Here is a 12,789-nt window from a genome sequence, read left to right as displayed (position 1 = left end):
GCTGCCCATGAGAAGGCACAAATGTGGTAATTACTCAGGTTGTGTGTGTGTCTGCTGAGGGGAGGTGGTCAACTGGGATGAGCTTGGTTTGTAGGGAGGAGCTGATTTTGCTCGGGCTGGAGAGTTTAGCCCCGTTGGATCATCAGTTTCATGGATTGTCAGGTGGAGATTGTTGGAATTCACTTGAAGGAAGGAGAAGACCTGTGGAAGTGTTTTGTGCAGGGGAGGGTCAGTGACAGATAAGCTTGAGGCCATGAGAATAAAACACTTCATCAGGGAGCGAAGGCCAGAGGCAGAGGACAGAAAGGAGGCTGATGATGTGGCACTAACAAGGCATGTTGAGTCTTTAACTGAACTTGACTGCCGTGATGGACCAGGGTCATGGAAAGAAGGGCTCAGGGGCAGAACTGCTGAATTTACTCATAGTGTGTGAGGTGGGGGAGAGTGAAGAATTGAGGGCTCTTCTATGTCTTACTTGACTGGAGGAGCCAATGGGGCTATCACAGGGTGGATGACCCCAAGAGGAGAAGGAGGCTTGGGGAGATGTTTATAATACTGTCAGCTGACTCACAGAGGGAATCACCACCTCCCTCCTGTCCTGGGTCTGTGGTTTTGTTTTTTCAAAGCACTTCTCTCTGACTTTCTTGTTTCTATAAGCAGCAGCACCTTCTCTTCATCACTCTCCTTCAAAACCTCTGAGTCATTCCTGCCTCCTCCCTAGCTCTTGTCCTCCAGACAATAACTCTTCATCTGATACTGTGGATTCTGTTTCCATGCTTTCGGAAATGCACTAGCCATAGACAATTCAGAGGTTTGTTTTTGTTGTTTTTCCGTTCATCAGTTGATGGATATTTGGGCTGTTTCACTTTTTATCTATTGCAAACAGTACTTTTATGAACACAATTGAATAAGTGTTTGTTCACATATAAGTTTGCAATTATTTTCCTTTTCTTTGTTAAAGTAAGAGAACATAACATGAGATTTACCCTCTTTACAAAGTTTTTGGGCTCATTATGGAATTGTTAACTATAGGCACATAGTTCCATGGCAGATCTCTATAATTTATTAGTCTTGAATAACTGAAACTTACACCTGCAAGGAGAATTTCAAGATCATATGGTAATTCTGGGTTTAACTTTTTGAGGAACTGCCAAAGTGCTTTACACAGTGGGTGAACCATTTCACACACTCACCAGCAGTGTATGTGGGTTCAGATTTCTCCACATCCTCACCAACACTTCTTTGCTTTTTTTCAAATTATAACCAATACAGTGGGAGTGAAGTAGGATCTCATTGTGGTTTTATTTGAACTTACCTAATGACTAATGATTTGACCTTATTTCATAAGTTTGCTGTCCCCCTGTATTTCTTTTTTTGTAGAAATATCTATTCAACCCTCTGGACTATATCTTTAATTGGATTGATTTTTGTTGTTGAGTGAAAGGCATTCTTTATACATTGTGGATACTAGACCCTTCTTAGATATATGATTTGCAAATATTTTTTCCAACTTTGTGAGTTGACTTCTACACTCTTGATAGTGTTTTTTTAAGTGCATATACATTTTAAATTTTGATGAATTTTAATTCATGTATTTTTTTGATTTCCATCTTGTCTTTTTAATGTCATATCTAATAACTATTGTTAAGTCATGTTTATGAAGATTTAGTCTATGTTTTTTACACATTGGCACCTTGAAGTTGGCCACGAAGTGAGTATATATACCATAGAAACTGGGAAATTCCTGAATCAGTGTTTTTAACAATGGGCCTTTCAGGGACATTAAGAAATGCACTACCAGTTCAAACAGTAATGTCTCTATTCCAAGTCATGATATTTCCAAAGAAACTACACAGGTAACATCCAATGAAAAGCAGAGAGCTTGTGGAGTCAAGAGAAGGTGTTAGGGCATCATTTTGGATTTACCTCTTTTAGGCTGGGTCTTTGTTATTACAATTTATTGATTTATTAAAACAGATTGCATGCTCTGAAAGAAAAAATAGAGACTCCTTACTATACATCAAAGCATGTGGAAATTAGAAACAAAGAAAAATGTGTTACATGGAAGTGTCCAAGGGCATGAAATTGTAAGGAGTTGTGGACCAAAATAGGCCATGTGAGATATATGCTTATTTCACAAAAAGAGGGAAAGATAGGGGCCAGTCAAGAAAACCCAACAGTGGTCAGAAAGGAAAGTTCCACAATTTAATGGAAGAAGAGTCCAGACATTGTCCCTCCACCTTGCAATGACCTGCAGACAGTTCACACAGCATACATCCCCAAAGCTCTTCCAGAAACTTCTTTGCACACAAGATTTATTTCCAAGGCTCTACCACTCTGAACAATGTATTGTTCTCTCCTGGCTGCATCTTAGGGTCCTTGTGGTCTGTGATGAACCTGAAATAGCAGAATCCCAAGGACAACCATGATCAAACCATCCATGCCCATCTGGATGAGATTCTCCACTGTGTAATCTTGGGGTGTGAGGCTCGAAATCGTGGGAAAAGAGTTCACAGAGGACAGGGCAGAGCAAAATCACCCCAAGATCCTTGGTTGTCCACCCAGGGTACTTACCTCCCCTTAAGAGGATATGATCCTCTGTGCCACCTCCACGACTGAAAACTTCTCCTCGCTGCTCTTGGAGTCTGACTTGTTTTGTGATGGGCAGATGGTGTGAGCTCCTTCTTAGAGCCAAAAAAAAGTGAGGATGGATGAGGGGTTGATGAGACTCAAGCCTTTCCCTTGGGATATGAGGTCTTATAATTCCTTTGTTTTCATGACATAACTTATGCATTCCCATCATGAACCCTTTCTCTGCTGTGGAAGGATTCCCTCTCTTCTCAATGGGTTCTTTCAGTCTCCGTTTGTTTTGTGAATTTAGACTTTGCTTCTGAGTCTCTTTGGATCAGAGCTTTGAAGTGCCCAAAGACTTCTCAGGATTGATGAGAAAAATGGTCTCCCAATACAGAAATAATGGAGTTCTTGTATGCTCTCTGTTCATTCTGGGATACCAACCATGTAAGATAACTTCTAGGTATGAGAGCTTCTATTTATCCAAGAACTGAAGACCCAGGATCAATTCATGATGGATTGGTCATATATGTATGTGAGAAAGGAAGGTAATTTAATTCACACAGCACAAATTGGGTTAATTACATTAAATAAATTAGGTAGGAAGGAGGCAAGTCTGTTTTAAGCAATGTCACAGTGAAGGTGAGACTTGGAGATGACATTTACGTTGATTCGTGAATAGTAGAAGGAGCCTGAGAGGAGTCGTGTGAATACCCAGAGGAGGCGCTTCACAAGCTGCAGGAAGATCCAGTCTCCAAAAAGAACTCAGTCTGTTCTTCAATAAGGAATAAAGTCATGTCTGCGCCATGTAGCAAGAGTCCAGAAGAGAAGGGGGAGCTGAGGTTCAGGGTCTTGGTGCATTCAAGACAGGCCAGAAGTGACAGGACAGATGAGAGAGGCCCCATCACCATCATCATCATTATCCTCCTCCTCATTCTCTCCCTCTCCCTCTCCCCCCAACCCTCTTGCTCTGTCTCTCTCCCTCTCGCTCTCTCTTTGCAAGTTCTCTGTAAATTGCTATAAGGTTTCAAGGAGAGAAGACAAGTCATTCAATTTTATGTTTGAAATATTTCATGATAAAATGCTGGGTAAGAAAGTGGGTTGAAAAAATGTGTGATTTTCCCAGCTTCTTTCAAATTGCAATCATGTAATGATTAATGGCACTACTTCATATTTTAAATTATATTATTTTTCTGGGCATCATTATTGTAGTTTCTTCTGTCTTATAAATAAAATTCCTTTCAGGGGTGTGTACACAACTTTTTAAACTAATCATTTTAGTTTTTGACATTTAATATGAGGTTTATGTACATAAGGTAGTTGGTTATTTTGTATATGTTTTATTTCTTTATAGCTCACTCTTACTTTCCAGTTTTCCAATTTTGTATTTTATTTATTAAACATAGTAAATAGGTAATTTCCACGAAAAAGTTTTAAGGTAAAAATAAAATGGAACATCAGAGGTGAAGTGCTTGATCACTGTGTAATACTGACCCTTCTTGAAAGAGTTTTAAAGTCGGAAGTCTACCCCACGCAAGCCCATCCCTTCTGGCGTTTAGGGTCCAGGGCACTGGATTCCCCCCCTAGACCTGAACTTTGGTTGAGGTTGCAGATGATCTGTTACTTCCATGCTATTTCCAGCAATAACGACTATTGTAATAATATCCTGCTCTTATACCCTGAGGTTATGCTGAAATCTCTCTATAATTTTTTTATTGAGAAGAGTAAAACTTACAGAAAGAGCATTAAACAAAATTAATTATTAATAATAATCAAAATTGAACATAAGGGTAACCAAAATAAAGTAAAAAAAAAAAAAAAAGCACAGCATTCCAGAAGCTTCTTAAGTTTCCTTCATAATCTGTATAGATAACCATCATCATAATTTTAAGTTAATCATTTCACCCCTTTTCACAGTTTTTGCCTACCTAAGTAATTTCCATTGTCGGTTTTTAATAATACAATGACATCATATGCATTCTTTTTGGCTTCCTTCTTTCACTCACCACTATGTTTACAGGATCTGTACTTTTGTTTGTAGTCCTGGCTTATCCATTTTTAACTGCTGTATAATATTCCATTGTATAAAAGTAAAACAAAAATGTTATTAATTCTTAAGTGGATGGAATTTTGTTGTTTACAGTTTTGGACTAATTGGAAGAATGCTCCTCTTCCTGTCCAGAGCCTATATTCTTGGGCACATGTGCACAGATTTCCCTAGGGAGCATCCCTAAGTGTGAGACTGCTTGGTCATAGCTGTGCATTTCTTCACAAGAAATACCAAGCTACTCCTCAAATTGGCTGAAGTAAGTTGTATACATCCCATCAGAGTGTGAGATTCTACTCGCTCTGTCCCCTCTCCAACAGGCGATTTGAAATTAAAATGAACAAATGACAAACTCACGTCTACCATCTTGAAATTCAAACCTCACTTAATCGGCACCACAGTCCTGAAGGAGCCACCATCACTACCAGTGACACAGGAAGACAACAGAGGCTGACAGATAGGCTGTCACTTACAGGAGGTCACACAAGATATTGCTGATTCCAGATGTGGATGCTGTGGCAGCAGCCCCTTGGGAAACACCTGGTGAAGAGAGAGGAGCCTGCAGAATCCAGACAGGATGTTGGGGTATCATTCTGGTCTTGCACCTTCCAGGCTGGACATAAATTTTAGTCCGTTCAATCAGTTACTCAATCACATTATCTGAGTCTCTGCACTCACAGCTGGAGGCACAGAGATGCAACAACTTACATCAGGGAATGTGCATGTTATAAATAAGACGTTTGTAATACACAATATTGGAGCAGGGTATGAGACAGAGTGGAGTTATGGACACAAACTTCATGTGGGCAAAGCGCTGTGTCATGAGGATGAAAGAAATAAGAGAAGCCAGACTCTGAGGAGACAGCATGGCAAGGGGAAAGGCTCATGGTGAGGGAGCCTCCTCTGAGGAGCATTCTCAGCCTCCATCATTGCCTCCTGCACTGAGAAATACTGCTTCGTTGCCTTTAGGTCCTCAGCACAGAATTCACATTCTTATGGCTCCAGCTCTTCAGAACCTTATTTGTCATCATACCCTCTTGCAATTTTGTACTAAGGTTCTACAAACTCTGAAGAGTGTGTAGGGCTCCATCCTCAGTTTACCTCTTGCTTTTGCCCAGGGACTTGCTCTGACTGTGCCACGCATAGTATATCAACACCCCTAGCACCACCAGGATCAATTCAGACATACCCAGGCAGATGAGATTCTCCATTGTTTAATCTCGGAGTTGGAGCCTGGAGAAACAGGTCATGGAGGGCAAGACAGCTTACACTCAACACAGCATCCAGAGTGGAGGTTCAGGTCCCACTACCCTTGAATGGGTCATGTGCCCTGTGTGCACCCTGCTCCCCAAGCTGAACAGGATAGATTACTTACAACTCATGGAGTCTGACAAAGTTTATCAACAAATGTCAACTATATTCACACAATGTACCAAGCATGACTATATGCTTAACTAAAATATATGCTTAACTGTCATGGATCCTGTTCCTGATCCCTATTAGTCTTTGGGATGTGATGGACACGAAATAATTAATTTCAAACTATTATGTAATCATACAATTGATGTGTTATGTGGAATAAATCTTTGGAGATTGGAGAGTATATAATAGAGGATCCTAACTAGTCTGAGCATCATGGAAGGTCAAGCGTGAGGAGGCTAAATGAGAGGATAGAGCTGAAAGATGTGAAAGAGTCTTAGCTGAACTGGACAGGGATGTTAAGAATTTCTGGAAAAGAAAGCAGATAGATAAAGGGGTAGATAAAGCTCCCCATTTGGAAGGGGTCATGGCTGCTGAGCTCCATGGGGAGATTTTGTCCTAGAATCTGGGCTGAACTGATTTCCCTGCAGTCTATATCATTTCCATTCCTGGAAACACAAGGTGAGCATGTGAGGACCCAGGCACTGCCCCAGGTGACCTTGCCTGGTTCAGTGCAGATGAGGCAGGCAGACAGAACACAGCACATGAGAAACCCTGACATAAGTTTTCTGTAGGAAATGGGAGCTTCTTCCCTCCCAGGACCTCTATGTGATTCACCCTCATGGAAGTCCAATAAAAGAGTACACATTCTGAGTGTAGTTCAGTCTGGAACCAACCCCAGGGATGGGACTCCAAACCACTACCTGATGGGGTTAAAATCACACCTGTGAAATCACCCCCAAGTCCATATGGGTGGATTCATACCAATTCTGGTATTTGGGCCATTACGGGTTCAGGAACTCATGGCACACTTTAAATTCTTAATCACATATGGTCTAGTATTTGCCAAAGTGTTTTTTCACAGATCCGGTTTCTGACCTGAAAAGAGGTTCATTGTCTCACTAGATTCAGGTGATGGTGATCAGACAGGGAGAGAGGTCACGTTTTGAGGAAAACGCAATGCCAACATGTGAAGTATCTGCTATAACGGGTCAACAGCCACTTTGTTAAGAATTAGTCACTAGTATAGGATGTGCCTCTCACCACCTACTTCAACCAAACTCACTAAATTGTATGGAAAATAAAGAGAGTTTTTTAGTATGGAAATGAACTATCCACCAGCAATGGAAAGTAGACTTTCCAAAAGAACAGTTCCAGTATTCCAGAAAGTTCTATGGTTTCAGTCTTGAACAACACTATCTAACCTCACCTTATTTGTAACTGCCATAATGGATTTGATGGAACTCTCTTCCCTCCTTTATTTGTAGATTCTATCTTAGGTATACATCCCTAATTAATACTTGATGTTTCTCTCTAACATGACGTAAATGGGATAATCCTAAAGATGTGGTTTTTGGAAACTTCTTACATTTATTCACTATCTTGTTTGAAGATGGATACACACAACCACTTGAATTTTAGTTTACTCATTTTCACTGACATAATATTTGATTTTCTATGTAGAACACCAAATTCTCTCTTTGCTGGTGCATCTAGTCTTAAGATGATTTTGACTAATGTGAATAACTCTCTTGTCAACGTCCTTGTGAATGGACCGTGGTGCATATGTACACATTTTCTCTAAGGTATATACTTACAGCTCATAGTTGTATGTCTCTTGCTTTAACTAGATAAATATAATCTACTCTCTAAATTGATGGATGTACTTTGCACTCCTACAAGTAATGAATTAGAATTTTGTGTGTTCACTATTCTCTCTCACAACAAATATTTTCATGTTTCTATTTGCATGTCTCCTGAACGTGATGGAATTTTGGTCTTGTGATTTCACTGAAAATGTGCCACAACATTGAAGTAGGAATGATCATTATACATAAAGTACAAGGAAACTTAGGTGCATTTTGGGGCTCTCAGAGTGGCATTCAAGGTGTCCTATTGGCTTGGATTGTTTTGTGATAGTCAAATTTGTGCATCATTTCCAAACTCTACATCAGGGACCTCACACTGGCACCTTGAAGTTGGCCATGAAGGGACTATATACACCAGAGAAACTGGAAAAAGTCTTGAATGAGTGTTTTTAAGAATGGGGTTTTCAAGAGCTGTTAGAACCTTGCTATGATTTGAGAAAGTAATGTCTTGATTCCAAGTGATGATATTTCTGAAGAAACTACACAGGTAGCATTGAAGAGTGGAGGGCTTGTGGAGTCCAGAGGTGTTAGAGCATCATTTTGCATTTATCTCTTTCAGGTGGAATCCTTGTTATGTCAATTTATTGATTTATTGAAATTACATGCTCTGAACAAAGAGATGGAGACACCTTAATACACATCAGGTATGTGGTAATTAGAAATTTAAAAAAATATGTATTACATGAAATTGTACCACAGCATGAAAGTGCAAGAAAGTGTGGACCCAAATCTGTCCTTTGGGATACATGCTGATTTCACAAAAAGAGAGAAAGTTACAAACCCACCAAGATAACTCAAAAGTGCTTGTGAAGGAATGTCCCTCAATTTAATGGCAGAAAGGAGCGGACATTGTCCCTGCACATGAACGATAACTACTACACCTCACAATGACCTGCAGACAGTTCACTGATCATACACCACAGATGCTCTTCAGGAACCTCCTGGGTGCACAAGATTTACTTTCAAGGCTCTACTACTCTGAACTGTGCATTTTTCTCACTTGTGTTTACTTCCTGTCTGCCTCTTGGGGTCTTTTCTGGCTGTGTTGAGCCTGAAATAGCAGAATCCCAAGGACCACCAGGATCAAGCCAGCTGCACTCATCCGGATGAGATTCTCCACTGTGTAATCTTGAGGGTGTGAGGCTAGAAATAGTGTAGAGAAAGGTTACAGAGGTCAGAGCAGAGGAAAATCACCCCAGGAGCCTAGGAGGTCCACCCTGGCACCTGCCACCCCTTGATAGGACATGATCCCCTGCACCAGTCCCATAACTGAGAATTCCTCCTACTCACTACTCCTGGGGTCTGACTTGTTTTGTGATGGCCTGATCATGTGAGCTTTTTCTGAGAATCATAAAAAAGTGGGCATGGATGAGGAGTTGAGTGACTCAAGCATTTCCTTTGGGCTCTGTGTTTTTATAATTCCCTCTGTTTCTCATGACATAACTTTTATGCAGTCTCTTAGTGAACACTTTCTTTGCTGTAGAAGGATTTCCTATTTTCTTATTTGATTCTTTCAGTCTCTCTGTTTTTTGAATTTAGAATTTGCTTCTGATTCACTTTGGAACAGAATTTGGATGTGCCCCAAGACCTAAGAATTTATGAGAAAGATCATCTCTCAATACAGAAATAATAGTTCTTGTATGTTCTCTGTACATTCTGGGATATGGACCAAGTAAGCTAACTCTCCGGATACAAGAGCTCCTGTTTGTTCAACTGGGGACACAGGATCCATGGTTGAGAGATTGGTTATATACATATGAGAGAAGAGAGAAAGTGTAAGCCATATAGCACAGGTTGGGTTAATTAGAAGAATTAAATTATTTAATAAGGAGGTTGGTCTGTTCTGCACAGTGTCACAGTGAAGGTCACCCTTGGAGATGATGTTTAAGCTGATTCCTAAATAGAAAAAGGAGCCTGAGAAGAACCATGTGATGACTCAGATGAAGTGCCTCACAGGCTGCAGGAAGAGCGGGTCCCCAGAAAGATCTCAGTCTGTTCTTCAATAAGGAATAAAGTCATGTCTGTGGGATGTAGGGAGGGTCTAGGGGAGAAAGAGGAGCTGAGATTCAGGGCTTGGTGCACTCAAGAGAGGCCAGAAATGACAGGACACATGAGGGAGTTTCCATAACTGTCATCATCATCATCATCATCATCATCATCTCTCTCTCTCTGGCTCTCTCTTTCAAAGAACTCTGGAAACTGATATAAAATTTCAAGGAGAGAGGACTAGCCATTCAATTTTATATTTGAACTTTTCAGGCTAAAGTGCTGGGTAAGAAACTGAGTTGCAAGAATGTGTGAATTTCTCAGCATCTTAGATATTAAAATCTTGTAATGGTTAATGGCACTCAGTAAACACTAAATGAAAGAAAAACAAAAGGTAATCTCTACCCTCTCTCTTTCAAATATCCAAAACCAAGAAAGTCCACGTTTCTGGTCTCCAAAGTCTTAAGGAACAGAAAAATGAGTGACATTATAAAATTGGGTGAGTACAAAAAAATAGGTAACCCTGAAAATGTATTTTAACCAGTTTTAACATAAAAAAGAGAAAAAACAAAGTATAGATCAATTCCAATTATACATCCAAAGGTAAAAATTCTAAATAGGCTTATACATGTCAGGAAGTGTGAATTAATAGTAGACATCATTCAGCGGGGTTAATATCCAAATATTTGACACTAAGAAGTCTTTTAAATGTATCTCACCATGGTTAAACTTGGAAAACATTCAAGAGATGTACAAAAGGTGTCCCTGGGACACAAGCCTGTCCTTGAGTATCTGAGTTGGCATTAGATCCTCTGAGAACTCTCAGAACTGCCCTTGGCGGGGGGTTGGGGGGGGTGGGGGGGGGGGGGGGGGGTGGTCTGTGCTCCTCCTGAGAAAAGAGGTTTCTGAGAAAAGATGGGACATGTCAGTGACAGGCTGGGGTCTGAAGCTGGTCCTGGAGGGGACAGGAAGGGAATGAGTGGCTGGGCCTGACCCTAGAGTCCACTTCACTCTTGCTCTTCTCCTACATCTGTCCTGTGCCACCCCCAAGAGCCCCTTTCTGCCTACCTGGCATCTGTTATACTCCAGGAAGGGGTATAAAGAGGGAAGGGTGTGGGCAGGGATAGGAGGGCCTATGAGGGGCAGACCACTTCTAGGTGACCCTGCCTCAGAGACTCATCACACCCATCCCAGCCCAGACATCTCTTGAGGATAGGGCCCTGAATAGATTGTAGGGATACTGCACAGGGTTGAGGAGCCTCACCTGAGACCAGGAGCTCCAAGGGGTCACTAGGATGTGACCACACGTGAGGGTAGTTCCTGTAAAAGCCATAGCAGCTGAACATCCACTTGTGGAAGGGGATCACAGGGCCCACAGGGAACAGGGCCTGGAACTGCCCATTGGGTTGTCGCTGTGAATCCAGGGTCCAGGAGGTCTTGTTTTCTCCTTCCTTAGTGAGAACAAACCTGGCAAATCCAAGCTTTGAGCCACACTGGAGGGTCACATTCCCTCCTGAGATCACCAGTGGGCTCGGCAGGGCTGAGAGGGTGGGTTTGGTGTAGAATCCTAGGAGAGGAGGAGGAAGTATGTTAAATGGGCTCACACATCCCTCATATCCCCCAGGGCTGGGCTGTGAGAAGGGACACATCCCCGAGAGTCGATCCCCATCCTGAGGGCAGAGCCTGATGCTGGGACTGTTGAGTGTCCTCTCACCTGTCACCACCAGCTCGAGGGGGTCACTGTGCTCTGACCAGCCAGTGGGGCCGAGATAGTAACAGTGATATGTCCCTGAATATTTCTCTGTCATGTGTGGGATGGAGAAATTGGCCTTTTCCCCAGGCTCCAGAGGGCTCTTTTGGTCCCAAGGCACTGGATTTCGCTCTTTATGCAGACGATACTCTTGGGTCTCCAGTGTCCCTTGACACCTGATGGCCACTGGCTTCCCCCGAGGGATCACAGAGCCTGGCTCAGCCCAGATGGTGGGTTTGGGGAGAGTGTCTGGAATGATATCAGAGGCTGGGTCAAAAGACATTCCAAACTCCCAGTTCCCCCAGCTCTTAGCTCCAGGAACCTCTCAGATGATCCCCATCCCTCAACCCAAACTGCTGTTCTCCATCCCCAGCTGCCTGAGGGTGACCCCTTGTCTCCAATGAGAAGGTGGTATCTGGGGATCTGGGGACAGACTCACCTGCCTGCACTGGGGTCCTCGGGTCCATACTCAGCCCTGGAAGAGAATTCCCTGTGAGAGATTTGCCCTTGAATCCTGAGCAGAACCTCCCCTCCCCATGAGCCTCCTGAGTCCTGGGGTCTCCTGACAGACCAGGACCTGGCTGTGGCATGGGGTCCCGCCCAGACTAAGGCTTCCCCTCACCCTCCTCAAATCTCACCAAGGAATACTAGGGCCATAAGGGTAGGAGTCATGGTGTCTTCTCCTTCTGTCCTCAGCAATGCAGAAGGAGACAACGGTGTCCAGCAGGACAGACAGGGACAGCATGTGTTCCCTCTGAGGCTGGTCCTCCCTGTCACAGAGTTGTCATGTCAGCAGCCCCCAGTTCAGGGAACTGCCTTCTCCAGGAAGCTGTGTCTCATTTACAGTTTGGAGCAGCAAATAGAGGCAGAGATGTTCCTGCCAGGTGAGAGTGATTCAGGACATGTCCTTCCCTCTCAGAGCCTCCCCCATGGGGTCTTCATCCTCAGCCCACCCATCACAACATCCCTGTGGTGTCCTCACCATAAACACTGGTCATCTATGACCTGGATATGTTTCAGGGAAGATGCAGGTTCCTGCTGCACTGCAGAGCTCAGATCAGCAGAGACACACGCTCAACATCTAACTGTACAGTTCAGGTCGAGGTCATTGGGACAATGAGCACAAAGGAGAAATACAGTGAAATAAAGGAAGGAAACGTCACCCTTATGCTGGCCCCAGAGTGTGGGTTTTCTTTCTATCACATCCCCTGTTCACAGACTTCTCTTTTTTCTGCAACAGCATCCACTACCATTTCTATGGGAACAAACTTCTGAGTCATCCCCACCTCCTCAGACCCCTTGTTCCCTTGGGCAGAGCTCTCTTCCTCATCCTGGGGTACTGTCTTGACCTTTAGGGGCCAGTGAGT

The 12,789-nt window shown here is 42.8% G+C and overlaps 1 protein-coding gene across 1 annotated transcript in view; it reads right to left on the bottom strand.

The window, feature by feature from the left end:
* The window catches only part of LOC124250287 (leukocyte immunoglobulin-like receptor subfamily B member 3), an 80,002-nt gene that overhangs the window by 61,030 nt on the left and 6,183 nt on the right, over nt 1–12,789 (bottom strand). Inside the window, 5 exon segments of the mRNA XM_046682104.1 lie at nt 10,937–11,239; nt 11,387–11,671; nt 11,862–11,897; nt 12,061–12,192; nt 12,405–12,507. Coding sequence (XP_046538060.1) covers nt 10,937–11,239; nt 11,387–11,671; nt 11,862–11,897; nt 12,061–12,192; nt 12,405–12,420 — 772 coding nt within the window. The 5' untranslated portion in view covers nt 12,421–12,507.

Source organism: Equus quagga, chromosome 13 (genome assembly GCF_021613505.1).
Source record: "Equus quagga isolate Etosha38 chromosome 13, UCLA_HA_Equagga_1.0, whole genome shotgun sequence".
In the NCBI taxonomy this organism is placed as follows: Eukaryota; Metazoa; Chordata; class Mammalia; order Perissodactyla; family Equidae; genus Equus; species Equus quagga.
The sequence above is the reverse complement of the archived record's forward strand: the minus strand, read 5'-3'. Positions and strand labels throughout refer to the sequence as shown.